The sequence below is a fragment of the Bradysia coprophila genome, unplaced genomic scaffold, assembly GCF_014529535.1.
Source record: "Bradysia coprophila strain Holo2 unplaced genomic scaffold, BU_Bcop_v1 contig_232, whole genome shotgun sequence".
In the NCBI taxonomy this organism is placed as follows: Eukaryota; Metazoa; Arthropoda; class Insecta; order Diptera; family Sciaridae; genus Bradysia; species Bradysia coprophila.
In genome coordinates, this window is record NW_023503493.1 from 14,828,276 (window position 1) to 14,856,155 (window position 27,880).

General features: G+C 36.9%; 3 protein-coding genes and 1 long non-coding RNA gene across 7 annotated transcripts; 1 reads left to right on the top strand and 3 right to left on the bottom strand.

The window, feature by feature from the left end:
• Window positions 1-1,375: 1,375 nt before the first annotated feature.
• Window positions 1,376-27,292, bottom strand: LOC119076920. The gene is made up of 3 exons (XR_005087719.1): window positions 27,282-27,292; window positions 18,584-18,594; window positions 1,376-1,540 (listed from the first exon to the last, which is right to left on the bottom strand). It is a non-coding gene; the product is annotated as an uncharacterized LOC119076920 (long non-coding RNA).
• On the bottom strand, window positions 11,136-13,451 carry LOC119076895 (sialin-like). Of its 2 annotated transcripts, none has more exons than XM_037183904.1 (6): window positions 13,235-13,451; window positions 12,847-13,174; window positions 12,278-12,419; window positions 11,862-12,221; window positions 11,365-11,804; window positions 11,136-11,301 (listed from the first exon to the last, which is right to left on the bottom strand). In XM_037183904.1, exons 1-6 carry the CDS (start codon window positions 13,246-13,248, stop codon window positions 11,149-11,151), a joined length of 1,437 nt encoding a protein of 478 aa, XP_037039799.1. In that variant the 5' UTR covers window positions 13,249-13,451; the 3' UTR covers window positions 11,136-11,148. The 2 variants fall into 2 exon arrangements, with proteins under 2 accessions (XP_037039799.1, XP_037039798.1); XM_037183903.1 differs by having other exon boundaries at window positions 12,275-12,419.
• LOC119076914 (S-phase kinase-associated protein 1-like) lies at window positions 18,840-19,932 on the bottom strand. The gene is made up of 2 exons (XM_037183931.1): window positions 19,719-19,932; window positions 18,840-19,387 (listed from the first exon to the last, which is right to left on the bottom strand). Exon 2 carries the CDS (start codon window positions 19,384-19,386, stop codon window positions 18,898-18,900), a length of 489 nt encoding a protein of 162 aa, XP_037039826.1. The 5' UTR covers window position 19,387; window positions 19,719-19,932; the 3' UTR covers window positions 18,840-18,897.
• LOC119076915 (S-phase kinase-associated protein 1-like) lies at window positions 25,113-26,324 on the top strand. 3 transcript variants are annotated; one of them, XM_037183932.1, is made up of 2 exons: window positions 25,113-25,238; window positions 25,797-26,324. In XM_037183932.1, exon 2 carries the CDS (start codon window positions 25,798-25,800, stop codon window positions 26,281-26,283), a length of 486 nt encoding a protein of 161 aa, XP_037039827.1. In that variant the 5' UTR covers window positions 25,113-25,238; window position 25,797; the 3' UTR covers window positions 26,284-26,324. The 3 variants fall into 3 exon arrangements, with proteins under 3 accessions (XP_037039827.1, XP_037039829.1, XP_037039830.1); XM_037183934.1 differs by lacking the exon at window positions 25,113-25,238 and adding an exon at window positions 25,650-25,672; XM_037183935.1 differs by lacking the exon at window positions 25,113-25,238 and adding an exon at window positions 25,712-25,734.
• Window positions 27,293-27,880: the final 588 nt, after the last annotated feature.

The window sequence follows — 27,880 nt, forward strand, 5'->3', positions numbered from 1 at the left end:
CACTTAGATTATATAACGTGCACTCTCGCCCTGTGTAGTTTGATACTTTATTCGACTAAATTATTAAAGACGAAGAATATTTTCCTACTATGAAATTTAAATAAATAAAATTGGATGAAGAAGAAGTGAGTTGTTGTATGAAAAATGAGTTGATGTCTTTATATTGTGTTGTATTTACTGCTGCGTATAATTTATCCGACTTTATCAAACCTATACGTAACAGTGTATACGGACATATATGTAGTATCTCATATTATGTACGAACGTGTAGTATTTATATCAGCATACGAGTCAAATGTTACAATGATGTGAGGAATGAAGTGAATTATATACGTGAAAAGTAGGTCAAAAGAATTTATTCTAGAAGTTATAAAGGGGGCATACGAACAATAAAGTGCCTTCACATTTTAAGTTTTCAGTTCTATTATATTTTTCATCAAAATAAAAATTGTAGAAAAAAATGAGTGTGAAACGGCTCCCATCCAGAATAATTCTCATATTATATGCAATTTGCAATATTAAACATTTCTCGCTGTTGTTAAGCAACGACACGACGTGAAAGCACACCATAGGCAGCAAAAGTTATCTCATACTGAGTGTGAAAGAAATCTTTGTGCTTTGATGCATAACAAATCGTCATGAGTCTATCAAATTGTTATGAGGAATTTTCAATAGAAAATAACTTTTCTCTTCGTAATGCCTGAAATGTTAAAATGAACGCAGAACTTGTCCTATGATGGCTAGCATCGGTCTTCATTAACCGTTACGGATAAAGTCAGTCTAGTTATCTGTTCGTTTTGAATAATCAATGGATCATCTTCAAGATACGGTACTTGCAGAACTTTTTTCTGATGTTAATTTATTTTTTTTAATTATGCTCTCTCGATCATTGTATAATTGGGCGATAGCCTGTACGTTCCTGATCGTTAAATAAATAAACATAAACAAGTGTGAAGTTACACTTAAGTTTCGTTAAATATTTCGTACATTCATTCGTTCATGAGATTTCTTTAACGTGGATGGTATTTCAAACGGCCTTGAAGATGATCTAAATGGATCGTGTTGACGTTTTCACCACTTCTGTGGGTTGGTTTCTTTGCCGTTCGAATGTTTTTTTCTTGTTCTTGCCGCTATCATCAAGAACAAGAACAAACATATTCGTTTTCAGCACTTGTCAGCTTTTCTTTAGCTGAATATGGCGCTGCTGCCGCATTTAGGGTAAAGCCTTACGAAAAACAACCGTATGGCGGTGGCTTTATTCGAATCAGTTCCATTCGTGAAGTTTACGTGTTCGGCTTCCTCCAAATTTAGCAAAATATATAAACACTGAAGGTAGCGCAGTCCCTCAGGGAATAGCAAGAAATACGGATCCCGACTTTAAGGTGAATTTCGTATGACGCCAATACATATATTTACAGCATGTTGTACGTATGTGTATTGATATACAATAAATTCACCTCAAAGTAGGGATTCGCATGTTTTTGCGGATCTGCGCTATCTTCAGTGTTTATATACTTTGCCAATTTAGAGGTGCTATTTACTAGGAAATCGGAAATTCATTCGGCACCGTCTATACAAACATTTCCCAGTATTGACCTCATATTTATTTACTATTTGAAATCAGTATATGCAAATTCGCATACGATAGGCTCTTTTATTCTCAGACACTCTTCCTCTTTGGGAACGTATTATAAAGTTGCGTCACAAAAAGAATTTCCAAAGAAAATAAAGGAGTAAATTGTTGAGTAGGACATAGGACACGCGGGTGACTCACAGAGAGTTGCTAATACAGTGTTTAAGGAGAGCGATTTTTGACCACTTTGTTTAAACTGGTCTCGGGGTCACACGTCAAAATGAGAGAAATCACATACAAATTTAAACTGGGCTCAACTATCAATTTCTTTTTTCATTAATGAATATTTGACAGCTGACACCGAGACCAATTAAATTTAACTGGTTTTCGCTCTCCTTAAACACTATATATGACGACTGGGTCGTTTCGACGGATAGAGGGAATATGTGTCGAATGATTTTGAAATTGGTTGAGCGAAAATGTATTCAATTCTCTCTCAAAAACCCAACTGTCATTCGACTTATTCCCTCTATCCGTCCGAAACGACCCAGTCGTCATATTAGCAACTCTCTGTGTGTCACCCGCGAATCTGTAATCGTCGTGATGTGATGAATTTTTTAAAATTCAAAATCATCAGAAGTGGCAAGATTGTATATGAGGAGGTTACGCCGATCGCTGGGGCCGTTATCGCTAAAATTCACTAAACTTTACTGTAATTTTCATATAAAAACAGTGAAAACAGTAGCGCTATTTTAGTTCAGTTGAAATTTTGTACTGTTGGTTTTTATAGGAAGGTTACGCAGATTGGTTGGTGAGAAAGGACTTAACCTTGCACAAATATTAGACCTTGGACAGTAGTTGACGCACTGCAATATCTGCAACATGAAAAAACAAACTAAAGATATCACCTCACAGTCATCCGTTTTCATTTTTTGCCTCCATGTACGTGACAGTTGTCACTAAATTGAGACTAAATTTGGAAAATCCCAGAAACCCCTTGTTTCCACCTACGTAGTAAACACGTACTAGGCGAGCCAATCTCAATCTATAAATTTCTTCAATGTCAGCTATTAGGAGCGATAAAAGCTGCTTTAAATGTCTTTTTTTCGTTGAATTTATCTGTTTGAACTGTGAAATCGTATAATTTCACTATCAAATCCAAAGTGTCTTTCACTGCAATTTTATCTTGGGATTTTTTTTTCTTCATTTTTTATTAAAAAAAAAAAAAAACTTTGTAAAAATGTTCACCATTGATATGTAACACAGTAAGTTGTCAGTTTTCAATGAAATATCGAAGAAATAAATTTTTTCAGGAGCGCAGGTTACTCATTCCACTCGACGCACTCAAACTGTATATTCGCACTGCTGAAGAGGATATTAAACCATGCTATCGATCTCATATCAGCCATAATTCAAACTGGTGAACAAAAAAAAAACTTTTTCCATTTTCATTCTGTTCATCTGCGAAAAAGAAACTATTTTCCCATTCTGAATTCGAACGTTTTTTTGTCGTTGGTTCGTTTACCCGAAAAAAAGTAGATCGAAAGTGAAATGAAAAGTAATGTGTCGGATGGATGGAATAGAATGAAAAAAGCTGAAGTTTTGATTGAATGGCCAGTGGATGGTGTTAATAATAATGACTGGCTTCAACATGATCTCTTCAATTTCAATTTAAAAGGAAATTCATTTCCGAAATTCTCTTTCCCTTATCGTCGCATATTTAAACTAATCGAACGAGACACATCACAAGTCGACATTCTGCATCTCTTACAATTGTGGAACTTATACGATGTAGCGAGTACTCCGTTCGATTGCAGGTATTTAGGTAGGTTCTTGGACATTGGATGATCGAGTTCAGAGGCGATGGTATTGTAGGTCTGTTCCATCGTGTGCTGAAAGTGATGATGAAACTATCAACGAATACCACGGATTTTCACGTTCAGCAGATGACACTTCTTTCTAAGTACTTTGCAACTAAGGGTGCGCCACATGTCCGATGTTCAAATTTTGAAAACGGTGGGCTGACATGAATATCTAGTGAGCAAAAATTGAACATGGCCGACATGGTCGATATTCAAATTTTTCCAACATAGAAAGTAGTGTCACCTGTTGAGCTTGAAAATTGTGAATAATTTGAATATCGGACATAACCACCAATTACACATGACTCAATATACTCAAGAAATAATTTATTTCCAATCAAAATTGGCAGCAGGTCCGCGTGCGTAATACGTGGATTGAAATTTTTCTAAGCAAAAAACCGTTATTCTCCATGTAAAACACCGTTTATATTAAACGGTACGATGGAAAGTATTGATACATTACATTTTGACATGCGTGGCATGCTCCATTGACAAAACACTTCCATATCACTCCGAAATCGTTTAGTACACCAAAGAGGTTTAGTACACAAAGGAATACAAAACAATTCGTAGTGGCCTCCCAGATAACAAGTATACTGGTAACTGTAAACCCGAACACTGACAGCTACACCTTCATCACCTGCAGAGAAACCTATCCTCAAATTTTAAGCTAGGTTCTCAGTTAATGATTTTTGACATTTCAAATAACCTTGTGGACACTTGATCTATTATCTGTGCGGAAGTCATTTTTAATTTCTAGTTTCGAAACATTTCTCATCAGAGAGCATTTCAATCTTATTTCCCCCGTTACAAATTCTATTTTCACATAACGACGACGCATATGCTTACGATTTATATGTTCATATCAACAATATCTTTATTTCATTTTCTAATGCGAAAACATAGCAGACATATACCATGTATGTATAAAAGAAATGGATAGGGAGTTTATTCTGTTGCCTTCTGCGTGGAATGGGCTCAGAATGCACAGAGACTAAAAGGTAAAATGTTAAATCTCTTTAGATGTACGTGGAACATATAATATATTAGAGAAATATCACAAGCAAATTAGATTAGATTTAAGCTGATCAAGCTTTTCTGCAGTATCAGCTCTGCTAACAAGTTCAACATAATGATGATATCCGTATTCGTACGTTGGCTGATTTATTTTCGATGGAAATTGTGCGATAGTGTAGCATTGAATGTAAATATAGTCCAATCAGTCCATATTCTGCAAACAAACAGGTTATGATTGTTAACGAGGAAAGGTACTTTGTCATAGTCAACTTCCCTGTGAGTTTTTTTTTTTACTTTGTAAAAATTTCGCACGAACAATCGTCCGGTGGTTCTTTATCACAACACTACGCTAGTAAGTGGTCGTGATGCAAGTCTACGAGGACAACAAAATTACTAAATTAAGATTGAGGAACTTTTCGGCTGGTGTTATTGTTCCTTTTAACTTCACGGACCTTACAGTCGAAGAAATATAAGAAACTGGCAATACAATCCAATCAATGCTATTTATCCCACATGCAGTACCAATGTTACGATATTTACGTTATGTATATGCGTTATAACTTGTAAATCGCATGCGGATTAAACAACACCTATTTTTCTTCGACTGTCAAGCTGCGAGCTGTAAAGTAAACAAAGCAAAAATTGAAAAAAAAAATTGTCTCTCACACGTAGTACTTTTTTGGTAGGTGGAAATCAAGCATTACAGTCAAAAATGACACGCCTTTGTTAAGGACATCGATATTGTATAGTGTAGATAAGAAATGTCGAAGCAACTTTATGCTGAGTGAGAGATTGCAGCATGAATGGATATGTAACGTGACTTACGTTCTGAGAAAACACGCGAAATAATGTCATTATTATTCTCTTCGTTTTGTGTTGAGATTCGCAATTTTTGTAGTGGAATGCGCATAGAGTTCAGCGGCTACGAGGTTTCTATGAAAAAGACAACATAACAAAAATAAAATTCCGAATTTTCCTAACATTTTATTCAATTTGATTTGATCTGTACTGAGTGCGTTTATCGATTTCGGTGTCACCCACCTTCATGGGTGTCTTAACCTGTTCTTTCAGAACCTTGGTTCAAACTTGCTGGAGGTGTATAGATCACTAAAATGACCGCTGGCGTGACGATCGACGGTTCGGTTTTGTGTGCAAACTAATGACAACCAACTTTGCTTCTAAGTTGGTTTCAATTAGTTTGCACACTTTTCCCCACCATTCCTCACGCTTCCGTCATCAGTTTCACCAAACGAAGAGATCTATAGCTGTCAAACTTTTTGTTGTAAACATTCCATTGTCGATTTCAATTTTGTTTTATTTGACAGCTTTGGCACCAGCGGAAACTGACCAAAAGTCATCTCAACTCACAAAACTGGAGAGCTCGATAAACCGTTTAAATCAAGAGATATAGATTTAAACCTGCCGGCATATCTTTTATTTAATGAATTTTGCACGTCGCTTTTCGCTAGTTCCGAAGCAACTGTCAACTGTGGAATTTTTATCGCTCTAGCGATAATGTAGATATTACGTATCTGAATCAACCGAGCAATCAACTTGCAATAAAATTATCAACACTTTAAATGTCACAATATTGAAATCGTTATTATCGCCCTGATTAACACCAAATTTTTCGATAAAAGTTGATGACGCTCTAAGCGAGACTCAAAGACAGTTTGTTTGTCTTTACGTCTTTGAACCCAATCCCAATCAGTCAGTCCCAATCCCATCGATACCCAATGTATATTGCAGATATAAGTGCTTCGTTCTTTGCCCTCATATCTACTATGTAAGCGAACATAAAATTTTAAGAGTGAACACGTGTTTTTTTAACAATCAGCTAGTCATGACATCTGTAATTTCGAAAAGATGGATGCAGATGGAATGCTTGCTTTATCAAGAACAAGAACTTATATCTTTTTGCGGTCTTTTTTTGTGAACCACGCGCCATAGGTTAAGGGATGATAATAAATTGAATTATTAAAAAAAAAAAAAACCAATTTCACTGCAATGAAATTATGTAGATATTTACAATAATGAAGTTATTTCACCAGAAAATAGTGCGTAAAGAATAAACTACTGAAAAAAATTGTGGCTCTTTTATCCCACGAAAAAACCGACGCAAAACAAAGTGACAGCAGAAAGAAATTAATTATTTGTTCAGCGTCTATTCTGGAGTCACATTCCGAACAAAACACAACAAAATTGGACTGAATATTTTGCAAATGTAAAATTAAATTGTGTTCCACAACATTTTTAGTATGGTTTCCACTCAACAAAAAGTACAAGTACTCCGAGCAAGAGAGCCGTGGAGGGAGCCAGCAAGTAAACAAAACAAAAATTGAAAAAAAATAATTTTGTCTGTCACACTGAGTACTTTTTTGGTAAGTGGAAATCAAGTCTTATTGTAGCACTGCGAAACCTGTCCATATGAATACTGAAAACAATATACGTATGAATGCCTAAGGGAATCCGTTTCGTGTGCATGCATTCTCACAAAAATTATATCCGCGTGCACACAACCTGACACATCTGGCAAATCATAAACATAGGTACTGAATTTGGTGAGTGAATGTGACGTTTTTGGTACTCCAGGATGAACAAGCGGTAAATTGCATTTCGTGGGAATGGTTTTTCACAAATTACCCGAGAAAATGCCATTTCCAACTTTTATTCCCAAGATAAACACAACGTTTTTCACAACAAAAGCTTCCGAAGCGACTATTTTCTCGCTGCATTGTGAAAAATTTCTCACCTGAACTGTCATTTTGCTAATTATGTGCTCGCCTCGAGAAGAAAATAGGAAATTCCAACAAGGGCGAAAGTTTGCGACCAGAGCGAAGCGAGCTAAACAAAATTACAATTTTTAGAAACGATGCTGCATCGAATTTAATTTTTTCTTTTATTTAAACCACTAATCGTATTTTAGTTGTTGAGAAAAAGGAACAATGGTCTGAGATTGATACTTTCGGTAAATTTATCAAAAACACACAAAAAAGTTGCAAATACTTTAAAAAGAAGAATTTAACTTTATGTAAACAAGATATAATGCTCTTACACAAAAGTCATAAATTATACTTTTACCAACAAGAAAAAACATTGTCGTTCCGATCACATATTTTATCAAAAAAAAAATTATTTTGTCAATAAGTATATGCCGAGTACTTGATGTGCTTTATAATTCTTCTATCGAATACATTGTGTGTATTATGATGGATGGTACACTCCATCTACTCCAACATTTAAGGAACAAATTCGCTTGTTCGAAACCACAGAATCAGTGAGGAAAAAAAACACCGCACATCAACACACCCCAACCCCAACTCTCTAAAAAAAAAACAACCCCCGACACAGTAAATAAATAAGCAGAGTAATATATGAATTATTGTCATTGTTGTGTGCTCTGGTTTGCTCGGTGTGTTGTATTCTCAAGGGAACATCGATACTGCTAACATAAATTTAAATTCCCCCACACAAAATGTAATAATACGAAGAAGAAAAGAAAAGCACAGGAAAAAAATGTTGAACTAGGTTGTTGACACTTGTCTGTTGTAGCGGAAATTTTGCTGTGTCGATTTTCCTTTTTCGAAATCACGATATATAAAAAGCATTTTCGATTTTAGAAATTTACTTTCAGTGTACAGTCGGATGCCTAAAGCTTTTTTTTCTTCCATAAAGGCTGGTACACAGTTCGTGAAAATTTTCCGTACAATGATTGAAAAATGGCATTCGTTCCAAAAGCTGGAAAATGAAATTAATTTCATATAGGCGCTACGTCAACTTCATCTCGTACCGATTTTAAACTTCTTAATATGTTACAGACGTCACGCATATGACTGGTATTATTATCGGTTCTATTACTTCCATCTATTGATTTCAAATCTTGTACTTCAATATTTTAAACATCTATTTTACTATATAAGATTCAAACCACATCGAAACTTTTTGTCGTGAAGTGACAGTTTTCACATTGACATTTTTGACGTTGTCATTATTGACATCTGAAAATTTTTGTCATAACCTCAATTGAAAACGTGAACTGAACACAAAACTTGTCTTTAAACAATTAATTTTGAATAATATTACAGTATTATCGTAAATATTACAATAAGGATACGATAACACTGTACAGTCAAAGGCAGTCAATTTTCAGCATAAATTTGCTTCAGCTGTTTTTCAGCTGATCCACACATACAATCAAAACTGGTTTTCCTTGTTCATACGGTTGAAGCTGCTACACGCACACGCATGATAGTGGTAAAACCGTATAAAGACGTATAAATGGTTGTGATTGTTTGTATGGATCAGCTGAAAAACAGGTGAAGCTGATTTATGCTGAAAATTGACTGCCTTTGACTGTAATATTATTCAAAATTAATTGTTTAAAGACAAGTTTTGTGTTCAGTTCACGTTTTCAATTGAGGTTATGACAAAAATTTTCAGATGTCAATAATGACAACGTCAAAAATGTCAATGTCAAAACTGTCACTTCACGACAAAAAGTTTCGATGTGGTTTGACTCTAACGGACCATATTATACAGAGCTTGTCATTATTTTTGACGTCGTCATCGATAACAGATGAATAGCCGTATGTGACCTATCGCACAAAGTTATGATGAATTGCAGACAGATGGCGCGGCGGATCCCTCTATTAAAATTAATTTGTCAAGAATTTTACAGCTTGTGAAGCAAGCATTTTACAGACATTTCTCACGAACTGTGTACTCACATTTATATCTGCTGTTCGAATTGTTCGTATAAGTGAGTTTGAACTTTGTTATAGATAGACATATACACACAACACGATGGTATATATTCACGGTTGTGACACATCGTCCCTTTGTTGTAGAACGGAAAATAGTTCGTAACTTTTATTTCAAAGAAATGAACTCATGTGAGCTAGAATATATTGACTTGATGTTGACCAGAAATTAACTCAAAGATTTCGGATTTGTTTCCAAGTTTTCATGTTACGTTCAGGGAATTTGACCGACTTGTGAATATATATACGCACAGTTACGTAATATACGCGTAGCGGGCGACCTACCACTTTTTAATATAAGGTGAATAGAGCGTTTCCCATAAAGTTAACCGTTTTTTGATAACGTGTGTATGGTAATTCTTCGTGCCCCTACGGTGACTCTTTGGTCATATTTTCGGGTCCTTGGGCTCCAGGTCCATTTTGCCATCATTTTCATTTTTTTTCTTCATTTTATTTATTTAAAAAAAAAAATATTTCTTGAACGAATCAACCGCGTAGCTCCCAGTATGTAAACATATCTAAGTAGCTACATTCCGAAGGTCGCTATACCATCTCTCTAGCTGCAAAGTAAAGGAATAGCAGATGAGTTGCCTACGAAAAAAGAGAGTTGCATATCAGGGCACGCTGAAAAATGAGTTGCAAATCGAATGGTTTGCCCCTCGGCTTAAACGTAACCTTTTACTGCAATCATATTCATCACAAATTTGTAAATACCATGTAATCAACAAGGTAGAACCCATTGCATATTACAGTAATATTGAGTGATGCAGTATACGAAATGCACATTTTGTACGCTACAATGTCAGTCTTCCAACAGACATGAATATCTTAAGAGTGACAAAGTTTCCCTGACATTATCGTAAAATTCCACAATTAAGAAGCTCGTAGGAAGTTGGAAGCAACAATTTCTTTGAAGATGTTACCATGCAAACGCTCAACTATGTTATGTGTAGAGTGCTTCGCATTACATTCTTCGTCTGCATTTTCTGTTTAGTTTGAACCACTTATGAAATGTATCAGAAAGTTTCAGACGAAAGGAATTTGGGTCTTCCGTTTGTATATCAGTATAATACAAAATTTGACGATGAACGATGGTTTCACGTTTCACATAATATGATGGAACGAGATGATTTTTTCTTAATTTTCGTTCACATACGGAATCATAACGGTTGCAAAATTCAACGGTCTTTATTTATATGTTTGTTTCTGGAGTTAAGTAATGCTTAGGCTTGATATCCACCTACCAAAAAAGTGTGTGAGACAAATTGAAATTTTTCAATTATTGTTTTGCTTACTTGACAGCTAGCTCTCTCACATAGTACTTTTTGTTGAGCGGAAACGATACGTTCGGTTCATTCCAACAGAACAATAACGTGTTTCAGCTGCCGTTTCATGTAATAGGGAATAAAATTTTTTAGGGATTACGGTCTCTGCGGATGTGTAAACATCGACAGGCCTTGGAAAACTAATGCAATTCGATGTCGAAAAGGACCGCGAACGACCTAGTAACTTTTTATACGCAGCATTGTAACCACAGCAGTTACAGTTATTATAAATTTGCCTGCCTACCAATACGAAATGAAGCTGCTAGTGCGAGTGCTTAAGACCCTTCAAACTCAACCGCACACAGATAAAAAAATCGAGGCTCAGTTCTGTAAGACAAACAAAGCTGAAAAGAAGCATTGTTTTGAGAACCGGTCGGTAGACGACTTTAATCTTACTAGTTTCACTCCTAGATGTCACCATGTCACTGGGTTTTTCGCTGAGCTTACCAAAGTTCTTTCAGAACCTTGGAGCTTGCCACAGGCACAGTAAAACCATTCGGTAAAGAAAGGATGTCATAGTTTAACCATAAATCAGTGAAACTAGTTGATTGGACTGAAAACAGGTTTTCTCATGTGAGGAAATCAGAGGTTTTTTGAACGTTTATAACATTTCATTTTTCGGAAATTGACTCTTCTTCGGATTCCTCAACAGACACAACAGCCCACGGTTGTACAGTTCCTGCAGCCAACAAGCCGTACACGATTGTACCAAACAAATAAATCCCGCACGAGATGTAAAACACGATTCTGTACTCGGAGAAAGTCTGGAAGAGAGAAAATATAATTTGTATTTACTGTCTTTAATGCTATAAGTGTCATGTCATTACTGGCGTTTGAACAATGTATCCCGTGATGATTGGGCTCACAATTCCTGGCACCGTGCCAAATGTATTCGCAAAGCCCATAATAATGCTAGCAAACTGTGGTGCAATATCCAACGGATTTACAATGTATCCATTCATGGAAAATGCACCAAGTCCAACGGATAGAGTTAAGCAAACAATTACCGCGGTGGTGTTCGTAAAGAAGGCAGCCATGAGTAAGAAAACCAATTGACAGAGAAATGACGAACAAGTGAAAATTATGCGAACTTGCGTGGTAGTTAAGATTCTCTTCATTTGAAGCCAATCAGCCAAAGAGCTGGTGAATATTAGGGTCAGGAAAAGCACCAGATAAGGAACAGCTGATAAAAATCCAGAGTTCTGCAGATTGAAGTCGAGCATGTCGTTCATATAGGAAGGTAACTGTGTCAGTAGGGTGTAAAATCCTAAGGAAGTATTTTTCTAAGAAATCAGAAATCTGGAAAAATTGACTCAATACCCACCCCATGTGTAAGAGAAAGCTCCAACACAAACGGCAATCACGGCCGGCGAACTCAATAATTTCTTCCATGGAGGTTTAACGACATTGACCTGACCATGTTGTTCCAACGATTGATTGATGAAATTTCTCTCGTCTTGTCTAATCCATGAATCCCTATCTGGACTCTCCCTGACAACTGCAAGCCACAATGCCGACCAAACACAACCCACTCCGCCGAATACGTAAAAAATACTTTGCCAACTGAAGTTCTCTCCCAACCAACCTGACAGTACCATAGCCAACACTGTTCCTAAATAAATACCAGCAATACCGAAGCCTGAGGTTCGAGTACGTTCTAGAGGTGGCGACCATTTGGCGTACACTTTAAATGAGGTGGTAACATCGTTTTGCTTTTCGCAGTACAATAAATCAAACCACCTGCTTGGACACTCGGATAAGACAATCCAGAAAAGGCGCCAACAAGCACACGAGCAGCAATCAGATAATAGATTCCCTTGGAAGACATAATGGGTGTGAGCAACGTGACAATTGAAAGCAAAAGTATTCCGCCACCAAAGATCTGAAAGGCGTCGTCGGATTAATTAAATTAATTCAATTCTTCGAATTGTGGTGGGCTGGTCAAGTATGTGTAATGTAGGTGCCAGCACGGACAGGCTGTTCAAAATTTTAGATTCTCCTTTAAGTTGAATTCACACTCGTCCGTTTTCCAGGCGTTTACTTGAACAAACAGTGCTATATGAAATGAGCCATCTCAACAATAGAAACGTCACGTAAACGGAGAGCTTAACGGACGACTCTGAGGCCAGCTTTACTGCCAACAATAATAATCAATGTTTGTGACATATCGCAGTCGGATTGAATGCTTAATACGGGTATACGCAGAGTTCTTGTGTTCGTGTGCACCTTCTTCATGTGTATGCATTGACAAACAGGAACAAGTTCCTCTTTTATTAGTGAATTCATTACTGTCCATCAATTTAACTGACCAATGTCCCACCAAACCTTGCTGCAAGAGTACCACCAACAAGCATCGTCGCTATGTAGCCATAGAAGAAAGAGCTCAGAGCGTAACCGCGTTCAACATTACTCCAATCGAACGGCCTGTCCCAGCTTTCCGTTCCGTCTTCATGTTGGACTGTCTGATTCGTAGTCATTGCAACAATAGCCACGCTAAGGTTCACACGCATAGTATAGAGGTTGATATATCCTAAAAATGCAAGGAACATCACCAAGTAACGTTTCCGAAGGTATATGGGAACGATGTCTTCCATCTGATATGCGAATTTTGTTGATTCCGATTCATTCGTTGCGGCTCTGAAACAATGGGTGTTTTATGACAATTTTTAGACGGAACTACCGGAATGATAATCTCACCGATTTTTCCCCATAGCAAAAAAGCGACTTCACCGGAGAATTACTTCTAGCTGACTAATTCGATCTAGAGCGTATCTTGTTGTTGTCTTATCGGTATCATTATTACCTACACTCGTTCATCAAGGCACTTGGTTCCAGTTGCTTTCTTTTAATTTGGATTTTTTAGTCCCGTACAGAGTAATGGGAGCTATTACAACTGTTATTCCGTTTGTAACACATGGAATTCTGAAACAGTTTGTTGTTTTAAATCGGGTCGATGGATTGCGAGTTAAGACTATAAGAGTGGAAGGCTACTCGGCTTGAAGTGTTTTCGCTATTTTTAGAAAGATTCTTCGTACGAGCTTTCATAATTGCTCATAATATTCGGATTATGGACATAGAATGGTTACGGACGCACTGGTTCGTACGGGGCTAATGTTGCAGCGTCTGCTGTGTTCTCTACTCATTTTGATTAGATAAACCATGTTGACATAGGTTGAAAGAAGTCACATTTCAAGAAGGAGGACGATAACAGAAAGATTATCGTAACACGTGTAGTACCATCACTTGACTTGATAGTTGAGACAACAGCTTAGTAGTTCCTTTATCCACTCGAAAGCCGACTGCGTCTAGCCCGTACTTCCTCCAATAATCAAATTAACTACTCTTCAATCAATATTTCGTGAAGTGGAGTTATTACATCACAAGAATATGAAATTATTTGGAGATAAATTTTTCGCGAGTAAAATGTACGTTTCGATTTGGAGATATGAATTTCTGATCAAATACGTCAAGAAATCTAATTAGAACATAGAGTCATCACTGAATGTTTGTAACTTTCGTGAGGTTTTTATTGTCGCATGAGATGCTAGAGGCCAATACCCTCTCTAGCAAACAAACTTCGTTTTGACGCTGTCAAAATATCACCGTTTCTAATTTTACCAGAGAGATGCTAAGATAACGGCTGGGACGCCGTTTCGACGGATAGAGGGAATTTGTCAGCCTTTTTCATATAACGAATGAAATGTCAAAAATGGCTGACTTTTTCCAAAATTGGTCGGTTGTTTACAAAATAATTAATTTTTGACTACAATGATTCGAGAAGCAGAATATGGACATACGTTTGCATCGGTGTCAAAATTAACGTAAAGGGTTTTATTTGCAAGGTACTTTCGTATTATCTGAGATATACTCGTTCAAAAATTGGTCTCCAAAATTGCTTTTTTCAATTCGGAAATAGTGTACGAATACTGAATCTGATTTATAAATAAATGGACTTACGTTCATTCTGATCCCACAAGGATCATGTTAGCAATTTATTTCATTAAAATTGGTGATGGTGGAAGTATTAAAAAAAATCTGTGGTTATGTCTTTTTCAATTTGACAGCTGGTCGCATACGGTTCAATTTTTTTCAGAAATGATGGACAAATTCCCTCTATCCGTCGAAACGGCGTCCCAGCCGTCATATTAGCATCTCTCTGAATTTTACATGTAAAATGCAAATAAAACGTTGCATTTTGACCACCTTAATAAATGTAGTTAGGTTGCTACAGAAGGGTATTGTAGAAAGTCAAAATATCAGTCCCTTAGTTTAATAGGATGTGCCATTGTTTCTATCTTAAAATTGAAGTCAAAGAAAAGTAGAGCTGCACAAACTGAAAATTCTGCAACTCCGTTTTGTTCATCGAACATTTTCAAGTAAAAATTTATTAACAAAATTTTTTTTTGGGTTTGAATGTGTTTGTCGAGAGCCTCGGCGTCGGCAAACAAATTTTTGGGACTTTGTCATCATAAAATTGAGCTTAATTGACCGTGTACGCAATATAATATTACCCCTAAATTTACTCATTTAAACAACTGACGGTAATTGCACTAGATCACAGCTCTGCTTCTACCATGAACATAAGAAATATTCGGAAGCTTATGCAATCAAAATAGGCCTTACATTTTCTCGTAAATATAGGAGTCATGATTTCATGGTGTGAATAAAAACCATCGATATAATATAGTAGGGTAGATAAGTAATGTCAAAGCAACTTTATGCGGAAAGATCACATGAATGTATGTGTAACGTAACACATGTTTTGAGAAAGCGCGCGAAATAATGTCATACAAATATTTGAAAATAATTGAACCTCTGCATTTCTCAATTTCCTTTTTCTCTTCGTTTTGTGTTGTGATTCGTATTTTTTGCACTTGTATGTGTGCTATATCCCCGAAATTTCGTTTTTCGTGACTCATTATCTACAGTATATTATATCGATGATAAAAACACACAATAGGGTAGGCGTACCTATCCTCGGACGATTAACTTTTTTTCGACTTTGTTTAAGTATTACAAAATTACAAGCTATTATTTTGAATACAGTGAACGACATCTCAAATGTCTCACTGTCATTTTTTTCAGAGAATGTCATTGTGAATTTGCAATGACACAATAAAATTCTCAGAAAAATTTGACAGTGAGACATTTGAGATGTCGTTCACTGTAGTTTGTATTTTCCTCAAGACACAAATTTAATTGAGATTCGTTTTATGTACACTAATTAAATCATTTATTTCCGAATTATTTTTAATTAACACTTTCATTCGGCCGAACATGAAAATCCAATCGTCGTATTTTTTCTCCGATGCCCGGACACCTCTATTTCAATGTTCGGACACTAACTGAATTCAACAATTTCACTGGTTTTTTTCATTAAAATAAGAAAAGTTAATTGTTAATCATTCAAATACACCACAAATGAAGTGAAAACACTAAATTGAATAGATAAAATCATTTAAATTACAATTTACAAAGCATTTTTGAGTCACACAATTTTGGTATCATTTTCGGTGCATTTCACATGGCATATCTTGAATTTGACACTTCATATGTTTTCCATATAGTCCGACTACTGAATCAAAACGAAATATCCTGCTTGTATCAACCGGACACCCGAAAAACAGTAGAAATAATTGTTTATAATCGTGTTTGAGTGAAAATATTATTAAATTGAACATTAATTAATCTCAAAAACAATAGCACTGTGCAATATAAGTAGTTTTCCACTAGAAAAAAGAAGTGTTTTGATCACCTCACAAACTATTTTTCAGGTAGAAAATTACACTTTTCTGTACGTGGTGCCACTGTTTCAATGATTAAAATTACACAGTATTCCTAGTGAATCCAATTTTATGATCAATCGATAGTGAAAACTACAAATTACAACTGAAGAATAGTCATCCACTATATTTTCGAGCAACAAGTTAATTAATTTACTTTTAATGTCAAAGTGACCGAGCATTGGGGCGTGTCCGAGGATTGGTACGCTTACCCTGCATGCAATCGTACACGCATACAAAAATGAAATTTTGAAGGCGTTTTGGCGTTGGAAGAATGATCGTTCGTGCTAGAAGCAGTGCTATGATGAGATGGATAAATGCACGATTATCGTTCTAACCAGATAAAATTGTTTTCGAATTAATGAATTACGTAGCAAAACGAGTAGGAGAATAACATATGAAATTGAAGAATTGGTCGAATCGGTTCGCGATGGTCGATTTTTCAATGGTGAAATTGGTTTGGAATGGTCGAACGTGAAATTCCAATGCATAGACCTCATGTGTAATATGCGGTGTTAGTGGCTTCCCATTACCAATGTCAATACTTCAGTGGGCGGAACTTTTCTTCTGGTTTGACCTGCCGGGTTCAAATTCTCTACATGGCCGATGAATTAATTTTGTGTGACCTGTTCCAAGCCTTATGTCATATTCAGTTATTTAACGCTTTTCTGCTCGTTCTGCACAAATAAAAATGAATCTCCTCGCATATTATACGTATAGAAGACACTACAACGCGTTTTACGATAAACCATATCTTAAGTCAAGATCGTGTGTAAGTCATGTACCGAGAGAAACCCTGATAAAGACATTCCGTTAAAGCAGAAATATGCCACTCAAATTGATTGAAGAGGGTTGAAATAAATGGTGTAAATAGATTAAAATATTTTATGCCATCGGCTGTTGATATAAATAAATATTGTTCCTGAACTGGCTGGCAAAAGCAAGGTGTTGTTTATGCGGGCGGAGGGGAGAACGTTACATATATATATAACGGATTTTCCTCCATTCAAGACGTATTACACGGAGTACGGGTGAGAATTTTTTTTTTAACTAAATTCGATTTACCCTTCGTTGGCTGCGAAGCATATGTTGTGCGAAATGTAATGCGTTTATTTAAAGCTCATTGATGGTGGGATATAAATTGATATTAATGTATTAGATTAGCGCCATAAGTGTGTTTGGTTTAGTTTTTTTTTCGATCGTTTTGAGCTAGAGGCGAGACACATACACACACATTCCGTCAACTGAAAACACATCTATCTTGTCGCAGAAGTGGTAGACTCATTTCTGCGGCTATTTCTTTGAAACAAGGCATCAGAACAGTCGGAGCGTTTGCTGCGACTTAGCCCCGTACGACCCGTAATCCTATTTCGTCCGTAACCATAATACGTCCGTAGCCGTAATACGCCCGGAACCCTAATACGTCTACAACCCTCTAATGCGTCTGTTACCAAAATGTAAGTCAAGTTGGGCATGGTCAAATTTACTGAAAGTGTTCATTTTTAAAATTGCGCATAGCGCAATTACGAAAGCCCGTACGAAGTACCTCTCAAATAAAACCAACAATTTACGATATTATTTTAGAAACCCAAAATTTTTTGCCAACTTTCTATTGGGTATTCAATTATCTCTCAAATGAAACAAAAACTAGCAAAATCGGATGAGATTTACTCGATTTATGTGCAAAAAACACTTAGGGCCGAGTAGCGGCCTTAGTCCAAGGGCCCAAATTTGAAACTTTTTTCGCCACGTTCTTTTCGGTATTCAATTACCTTCCATAAAAAACTAAATCTAGCAAAATCGGATGAGATTTACTCGATTTATGTGCAAAAAACACTTAGGGCCGAGTAACGACCTTTGAGCCCTCCCAACAAGCTCGCGTTGCATCCTACACAAAAACAATGTTCAGCAACTTTGTTCTACTCGTCAATACCTTTCATTTGATATATCACAAGCAGCTATTACGTGCGTATTTCGGTAGATATCGTCGAAAGACTGAAAAAAACCTATAGGGCCCTAGCTCTGGAAGGGCCGACCCTACCATGCCCATTTTCGAACTTGACCTTACTTTTGTCGATACCAATCGGGGAAAAAAAGAATTTTGAAAAAAGGTTGTGATTTGCTCAAGCTAGAGGGGTCACGGACGGACGGACGGACGGACGGACGGACGGACGGACATTTTTTTTATTGCGGATTCGTCATCTATGAACATAACCAAAAGCTTTGCCCTTACTGTCTGCTTCCAATTCGACGTGTTACAAACGGCATATTAATCTTATAAGCCCCCAGTACTTCGTACGGGGCTAAAAATAAATAAAATCGGAGACATAGGTTTCCGTTCAAAATAGACCCTTTAACGACCGTTGTTATGTTGAGGTGGCAGGATTTACACATAACACGCTTGAATGAAATCATTATTTCGAATCGAATCACGTCGAGTCGTGGGTTCATTTGATTTTAAGCGATGTATGCTTTGCTTTCATTTGCGTACATGCACACAATTAAAGACGGATTTTACGATTTTTAAAATATTTATTGAACCCGAACAGCAATCATATACAATGGCTTGAACTCCCGTTAATATTCCCCGCACCATTCGTTCTCTTTGCGAATCTGATCCTCTTCCTCGGCTGTAAAATCGTTCACAAGGTCGAATGTTTTGCGTATCTCATCTGCGGTTTTATTCTTTAGCATATTAGCTAGCGTCTTGCATACAACGTTCAACAGTCCCTTGAGATCGAGGAAATTCGCTGCCAATACCAATTGGAACAGTATTTCCTGATCCACCTTTAAGAAGTCTGCATCCCACTGCGAAATATTATCGGTACGTCGACACTTGTCGTCTTCATCATCCGGCGATACATCATCATCTTTGTGATGTTCTGCATATTCCAACACTTTCTGTAAAATGTCTGCGCTCACATTCTTTAGTGGAATAACTGCGTCGAAACCATCTTCAATTTGACAATCTTCAAGCAAATTCCTGATCGTGCCTGAAGTTTTCGCAATTTCGGTTTTGGTTTTGAAAACTTTGCCATCGGATGATTGTAAACGGATGGTAGACATGCTGGAAAAACGGAAAATTTTTGAAATTAGATATTATGACGACAGAAGCTTACACCACTTAAATTCGAATAAGGGCTTGACAATTAAAAATCAGGCGGAATTTCTGCACGTTTTGACTTTTTCCTGGACGAAGTCCACAGAAAATAGCCGGGATAACCATGCTTTGTCATTTTTGCATATAGAAGCTAAACGCGTCAGTATCATCCTATACACGCTTAGAAGGGACGCGCGTCACATCATAATCTTATAAGGACGTAAAATTGATATCTGGCCCAAGGTTTCACTTCATGACGATATTATAAAAACAAAGAAAAAAATTGATGCGAGCTTACATTGATTGTAGTTTCTTGAGTCAAAGAACCAATTTAAATTGAAAAGATGATGTAAGAATCACTGAACTGTTTCGTTAGCAACACTGGTCGATGAATCGTTGAAGTGTAATTTTTTTTGGCGTCTTCACAACACAATAGTTAATTCAGAAATGAGGATTGGTCGAGGGATTGGTCAAGTGCAAAAGCTGCAAATGGCTTCTCTTCGATTTGGTATATCAGCCGCTGACGCGTCATTAACATAAACTGACAAGCATCAACAAAGATGGCCCTGCCACAATCATACGCATCATATGCCCGATACTTCACTAGTCACGCTTCATTTCGGCCATGTTGAAAATGCTAAACAAAATTATTCATTTGCGAGCCAAAATATTTTTTATCGAATATCTTCACTAATTTTTACCGGAAAACTACTTTGATCGCTATGTTACACCTTTTGATTCATCTGCAACTACTGGCACTCTTTCACAAATTCAAGTCTTTGAGATTTATTATTTAGCAATTTCTGTTTTGTTTATATTTTGACATTCTAAGGTTGGTTGCACTTGCGCACACATGGAAATACTCCATTTTGGTCATGTTGTCACATCTACCTTGACATAGTCAGTCAAGTACGTTTGACAGAAGCCGTAGACTCCAGTAATGAAGTGTTTTAGTTCACTTTTTAGAAGTAAATATCGCAGCCGATAACTGAAAAGATTTGTGAAAATACTGAAGCATCACAGCCTGGACGCCGAATCTCGTGAATTTAAGAATTCGTAACTTGACAGTTGACACCTTAAACATTACGAACGGTTTGGACCTATCTTAGCATTAACGTGACAACTGTCAAGTTGAAAATTCTTAAATTCACGAGAATTGGTGGCCAGATGTTTTAAAACAATGTTTGGTCTGAATGAAAACTTAAATAGACTACGCCAAAATGATTTTTTTTCTCAATTTTTTTACATAAAGCAGCTAAAAATTGAAAATAAAGATACCCGTGTCTCGTCTTTTGACGAAAACACTTGAAACCGGAAAGATTTTTCACTTTATAAATTCCTGAAATATGTGATTTGCGCCATTTTCCACCCAAATTCCACATAAGGTCTTAAGTTTGCCACTTTGCAATTACAGTAGTATGAGTAGTATTGTTCACTCAGTTCATCCAGTTTTGACTGATTCACTGAATTTTGTTTTGATGAAATGTCAAATCGGGACAGTAAATTTTAAATCTCAAACAAGTTTGTGTCGAAAATTTGTAGTATTTCGCGTAAAACAAAGTGATTCAGTTTAAATTTCGCACAGAAAATAGTTCCGACTGTGCTCATGCTAGTGTCTTAAACAGAATTTAGGACAAATTCTCCGAAATAATTTTAAAGACAAATTAATTTGGTCAAACATTGTGGGTGTTGTGAAAATCTCATTTTTAAAAGTAATTTGGTGTGAATTGTGCCATTCAGTGTTCAATTCCTTAATTTTATGTGCCTAGAAATTGCCTGCAATACGTTTCGTGCTAATTCAGTCGGTAAAATGTGAAGAAAACATACAAAAATATGTTGCCATTCAGGTAAACAAAATTCTTGACATGTCTGTTGTGAAGATAGTCGTAAGTGACACCACAAAACTGAAATTTTTTTGTCCGTTAATTTAAAAAATGATTTTTTTGGCGGAAATGCTTTTATTTGAATGTGTGCATGATTCCGGTAAAATAAAATAGTGATAAAGTCACCACTATTGATGACCTTTAAAATGGCATCATTGGTTAAATATGATTGGCATAGTCTATTGAGAGTCAAATTCTATTTACAAAAAAAGCGCTTTTCCTCAAGTGTGACCTTGAGACGATTAGTTACAATAACCTAATCAGAAATCCAGCTCTTGGTTCTCCTTAGGGCCTCTGTCAAGTATAACACACGAATTTACAACTCGAAAAAAATGTTCGGCAAACTTTTGAACCAAAACAATAAAGTTTCATATTTTTGGTTCAACTTTGACAGCTTAAGAGGTTCCGAGCCTACGCTGAAATTGTAGCCTACATTTCTGCGTTTCGAAATTTTTGATCGCTGATATCTTTTTACGAGAGCCCTTTTTGAAAAATGTACGACCACATTTTCGAGCAAAAATATGTCAGCTTTGAATACAAAATAAAATTGTCTGTGAAAGTTTCATGTGCTTTGAGAAAACTGTACCGATGCCCCAAATTTGCATCAAAGGTACACTTTTCTCAAAGCACATGGAACAGAGAGATGCTAATATGACGGCTGGGACGCCGTTTCGACGGATAGAGGGAATTTGACCATCATTTCTGAAAAAAATTGAACCGTATGCGACCAGCTGTCAAATTGAAAAAGACATAACCACAGATTTGTTTTAATACTTCCAGCATCACCAATTCTAATGAAATAAATTGCTAACATGATCCTTGTGGGATCAGAATGAACGTAAGTCCATTTATTTATAAATCAGATTCAGTATTCGTACACAATTTCCGAATTGAAAAAAGCAATTTTGGAGACCAATTTTTGAACGCGTATATCTCAGATAATACGAAAGTACCTTGCAAATAAAACTCTTTACGTTAATTTTGACACCGGTGCAAGCGTATTTCCATATTCTGCTTCTCGAATCATTGTAGTCAAAAATTAATTATTTTGTAAACAACCGACCAATTTTGGAAAAAGTCAGCCATTTTTGACATTTCATTCGTTATATGAAAAAGGCTGACAAATTCCCTCTATCCGTCGAAACGGCGTCCCAGCCGTTATCTTAGCATCTCTCTGACATGGAACTTTCACAGACAATTTTATTTTTTATTCAAAGCTGACATATTTTTACTCGAAAATGTGGTCGTACATTTTTCAAAAAGGGCTCTCGTAAAAAGATATCAGCGATCAAAAATTTCGAAACGCACAAATGTAGGCTACAATTTCAGCGTACGCTCGGAAGCTCTTAACCTGCACAATGAAACCAAGTTTACGTTATACAACTCTATTTTCAAATTATAAAATAAACATGCACAGTAACACTCCTATTAAAAACTCTCGTGTCAGGTGCAACAATTTCCACTGTACTACGAATGCATGCTAAATTTTCAAATTCTTCTGAAACTCGATTCTCATTGTTTTGTACAAGGCTGTATACTTTGGGGAGGTCACGCAGACCGCCATTTTAATAGATACGCGGGAACACACCACTTCTGATGATTTTACATGTAAAAAATTTCACCACATCATCAAGACGACGAGAATCATCAGAGTAGGTGAAGCGTGACCTCCCCAAAGTATACAGCCTTGGTTTTGTAGATGTGCGCTCCCCGGAAAGTGAGTCCTGAGGTGCTCAGCAGTTTCTTTACTATCTCGGTTGAACGTACCATCGGGCTTCAAAAGAGAGCCAACCTGAGCCGTCTTGTCTTTCGCTAAGGGCTTATTTATGCGGGCATAGCTCGGAATGGAGTTCCTCAAAAAATCTTTTTTTTACTACTTTCTTCCTGAAGAAAGTCTGGAGGTCTTCCTGAGCCTGTTTGTATTCTTTAAAGAGCTTCCTGTACCTCGCCTTGTTTTCTTCCTGATATTGGTTCGACTTGCCGGCCCGTTTCCAGGCTTTCCTCAGTTCTTTCTTCTTTTTGTCAAGCTCATTACTCCACAGATCACTTCTGTACAATGGTCGAGGATTCCGAAGAGAGCAAGCAGACTCAAAAGCGTTAACGATGGCGGCTGTACACTTCTCATTTGTCAGATACCTATCAGCCAGCGGCAAAGCTTGCAGGTTTTGGGTCAGCAGTTGCCTATACAGATTCCAATCCATTTTTCTCGGATTACGATAGGGTTTACCACGCGGGAAACACCCGCAGATGTCAAATCTGATCAATTTATGATCGGAAAAAGTCTCCTCGTCGATCACCCTCCAAGAACGAACATTTTCTGTCAGCAGACCGCTGGACGCCAACGTTACGTCAATGCATTCTTTATTGATACAAAATTCCATGACCTTTTCCAATGATGGACCGGGTGGAGGCATTGGCGAGTCAAATGGTGGGTAAATAGAGACAACAACAAAATCTCCTCCTTCCATTCATCTTCAGTAAGTTGGTTTAGGGCAAGAGCATTCACATCCGGAGAGATATGAATAGCTGCCCTTGGCCTGGTTCCTTTTTTTGTGGTAAAACAGTCGATCATGAAATTGGCCGAAGCCGTGCACTTTCTTACCCCTGACCCAGGGTTATTGTATCAATGATATATTTGTCTGCTCCACTCTGATGTCACGACAATAAGTGTACGTGGCTTTTTTTGCAGTGGAGTACTCAATCTCAGATTTTGAATTTGTTTTTGTTTTGTTTCCTATATAGTCAAGAAATGCACTGAAGATGACGTAAATATAAACATCGAAACGTTTGCTGAAAACTAGCATTTTTCACTGACAAACAAACTGATCCAATCCGAAGAATATTCCCCGAATCATATAATTAATTGATTGATTGATTGAACATTTATTTAGCAACGCTATTTTTACATCATCACATAGATTATCACAAAATTTAAAACTTATCGTCTACATCTTAATCATCATCTTCTTTTCTCTACCAACAAATTCAATTTTAAACAAAAACTGTCCTCACAAAACTCTTTAAATTACTTTTGAACACCGTTTCATTGTCCTCATCTTTTAAGTCTCTCGGCAGTGAATTAAACAAAACGAGTCCCCTATGAAACAACGAATTCCTTTCTTTAACACTTTTCTTAGCTGTCACATAGAAATCTTCTCTCGATCTCGTTTCGTATCGATGTATGTCACTGTTGAATGTAACCATTTCGCCGAGGTACTTTGGCATCAGTCCCCTTCGCAGCTTGCGCACAAACGTCAACGTCGTTGCATACACTCGTTGTTTCACGCTCATCCAGTCCAACGCTTCCAACATGAATGATATGGGTGTGATCTTCCTACACTTCAGCACTGATCTCATCACTCGATTTTGAAGTATTTGGAGTCTGTCGAATGCTGATTGATTGCTCAAAAACAGTAATGAAGCGCAGTAGTCGAAGTGTGGCGCAATAATGGATTTGTAAACGCTGATTCGTGCCTCCATCGTTAAATCAACTTTTTTCGCCACTTTTTTACATACGTAGTCCACGTTTTGTTTGAAATCTAATTTGTAATCAATTAGGACTCCCAGGTACTTGATATTGTTCACTACTTCCAGTTCCTCTCCATCGACTATTTGTACTTTCAGCTGCGTACTTTATTTCTAAGCATTGAACCAAGTCACGTAATTATTGCGGCTTTGGCTTTTGTCAAACTTAGTTCATAGACAGTTTATGCATGTCACGTTTGACATTAGCTGAAGATGACTCAACAGCATCTATTTTATCAGCTAATACCAAATCGATGAGCAGCCATCTGCATATGACTATTTTTCATTTCTAAATCAACTCTTGAGTTGTGAAAACGTAAAATAAATTAAACTCCAACCAACCGTCGACCAGTTAAAATTTTGTTGTCACATCATCATCTCGATTTAAATCGGTTATTCCACTCAATTAGGTAAGCCAACACTCTATCGATTTTGCTAGTGGTCTAATGAACATATGCTAAAACCGATCTCTACGGATGAAATTGTGTTCGTTCGACCAGTGAAATTCTTTCATTCTTTATTTAATTCGAAACAAACCTATTGGCAAAATGTAATAAATGATGGAATTTGTTTATGTACTGTCCGTTTGACAAGAGGATCGCCACGGTTCAGCAGGGGGTTTTGAACATTTGTTTTTTACACGTTGGCACACGTGCTCTTGTCAGATTCAAGATTCTTTTTACGAAGGTTACGCTGATTATACTTTGTGAAAAAGGCCAATACCTTGCAAATATGTCACATCTTGGACAGAATTTGACACTGCAATATCTGCAACATGAAAAAACTAAATGTTCGAAACCCCCTGAAACCCCGTGCTTCCACCTACGTAATATACACAAACTAGGTGAGCCAATCTTAATTTATTAACTACAAAACAGACGCGAATGAAAAAACTGAAAGAGCGTTGTAAATTTCTAGAAGCAGCGCCCGATCTAAACTAATTCCAAATTTGTTTTTCTCTTTTTCAGCATGCCTACCGTCCGTTTACAATCATCCGATGGCGAAATTTTCAATACTGACGCGAACACAATAAAGTGTTCGGAAACTATCAAAACAATGTTCGATGATTGCAGAATCGGGGATGAAGACGACGTTCTTGTGCCGGTGCAGAATGTGAGAGCAGACATTTTGCAAAAAGTTCTAGAATGGGCCAACCATCACAAAGACGAAGCTCAAAAGGCTGGCGATGGCGTTGACACAAAACAAAAACGAACCGATGACATTTCGGAGTGGGATGCAAACTTCTTGAAAGTGGACCAGGGAATGTTGTTCGATTTGATTTTGGCAGCGAATTACCTGGATGTAAGGGGACTGTTGGACGTTACGTGCAAAAAGGTGGCCAGTATGATCAAGGGGAAAAACCCAGACCAGATTCGCAAAACGTTTAACATTATTAACGATTTTGGTGAAGAGGAAGGCGAAGAGGAAGGTATGAAGAAAAGTGAAGAGAGTTGATTCATGTAATGGTTTCGTTTGTTGGTAGAATAAATGTTTAAAATAATATCCGCACTTTCTCTAGAAGTATTCGGAAATACATAGAAATTCCAAACAAACGGTGAATTATTCAAAATCATTTTAGAGCCGTTGATAATAACTGAGAGTAGAAATGGGTTACATATGTCTGTCTCTGAAACGCACGAACTTCTGACTGTTCGCCGACAATAGGTTTGTTCCAAGGCCATATGAATTGTCAAATTTCATCCACAGAGCCATAACCTCAATAATTTCTGTGTAAATCGCGTAGGGGACGTTGCTCGATTTGTATGAAATATCACGTAAGTGACGTTGCTGTGGATGAAATTGTCGTTGTTCGGGTTGTCAAAGTTCGTGTTTACAGTTACTTGGAACAAACCTATCACAAAGAATCATATATTGTGACGCTGTGCGAATATTGCATGCATTTCCATGTGTTAAGCGATGTATGAAAACTACATGTTTTTTGTAGCGTCCCAATATAATTATGACTTTAGGCCTAGTACACAGGTATAAATAGGTTTCTTTCTTTGTGAAATGAAATGTCAAACCGTCATAACCATAGAGCCATAACCTCAACACCTTTAACAATGCTATTGTCAAAATAACAAAGAAAAATAAGTTGTGGTTATGGTTCTATAGATGACATCGGTTTGTGTTCGGTTCATTTTGTTCGGCTTAACCGTTGCTTGGAAGAAACTTATACCTCTGATCGAATCGAAGGAATGACAGAAGATATATAAGCGTTCTTTCATTGCTTCGCGTCAACGTACTAGATTTGCAAAAATTTGCTATAAGTCTATACTAGACTTTACTGACATACTTAAGTCACTTTATTGAGGCTAGTACACAGTTTGTCAAAAATATTTTCACGGACGTCTTTGTGTGTAGGGTCACATTTGAAATTGAATTGTAATTACAAGATTATTACAAGTAATTACAAGTATACTTTCTATGATGGAAGAATTTGAATATCGGACATGAGTATGTTCAATTTTTGCCCACTATACATTCATGTCGCCACTTTTTTTCAACTGCTCATATCTTAATGTGGATCAATTTGGGAAACCCAATAAGACCATATTTGCCCTGAAAGATCATTCAACTTTTCTAATGACATCACGCATGATTTTAAGCGTTTCATGAACCTGGAGAAATTTTCATAATTTTCATAATGTTTTCGATCACCTCCTCATACCTTTCTGGGCACGTATAAAAAAGTTTATGAACTGAGCGTTTGATTAAATCAATGTTTAAAAATCAAAAATCTGTTGAATTTTTTTAGTCAAGTGATCTGACCCACTAAAAGGGTGGAACCTACTGTTGATAGGTATTTTTGGGGATTGCAACTGAACGTGGTCATTTTATTATTTTTTTCAACTCGGTTGAATGAAGTAACCAAAATGTAACAACTTCAATCTGTATAATTCCCGTTATTATCCACGTCTGACAACTGTAACGAACACGGAGGCAAAACGCAATGAAAACGTATGACTGTGATGCCACCTCAAAGTAGGGTTTCCACTCAACACAAAGTACTCCGTGTGAGGGCCGTGAGAGAGCTGTCAAGTAAAAAAAT

Excerpts from the sequence above, each read along its gene's own strand:
- LOC119076915 (XM_037183932.1), top strand. The coding sequence starts at position 25,798 with ATGCCTACCGTCCGTTTACAATCATCCGATGGCGAAATTTTCAATACT.
- LOC119076914 (XM_037183931.1), bottom strand. The coding sequence starts at position 19,386 with ATGTCTACCATCCGTTTACAATCATCCGATGGCAAAGTTTTCAAAACC.
- LOC119076895 (XM_037183903.1), bottom strand. Across the intron at positions 12,420-12,846 it reads CAAGGTTTGGTGGGACATTG|ATCTTTGGTGGCGGAATACT; the intron begins GTCAGTTAAATT and ends GACGCCTTTCAG. Across the intron at positions 11,805-11,861 it reads AGCTTTCTCTTACACATGGG|GATTTTACACCCTACTGACA; the intron begins GTGGGTATTGAG and ends ATACTTCCTTAG.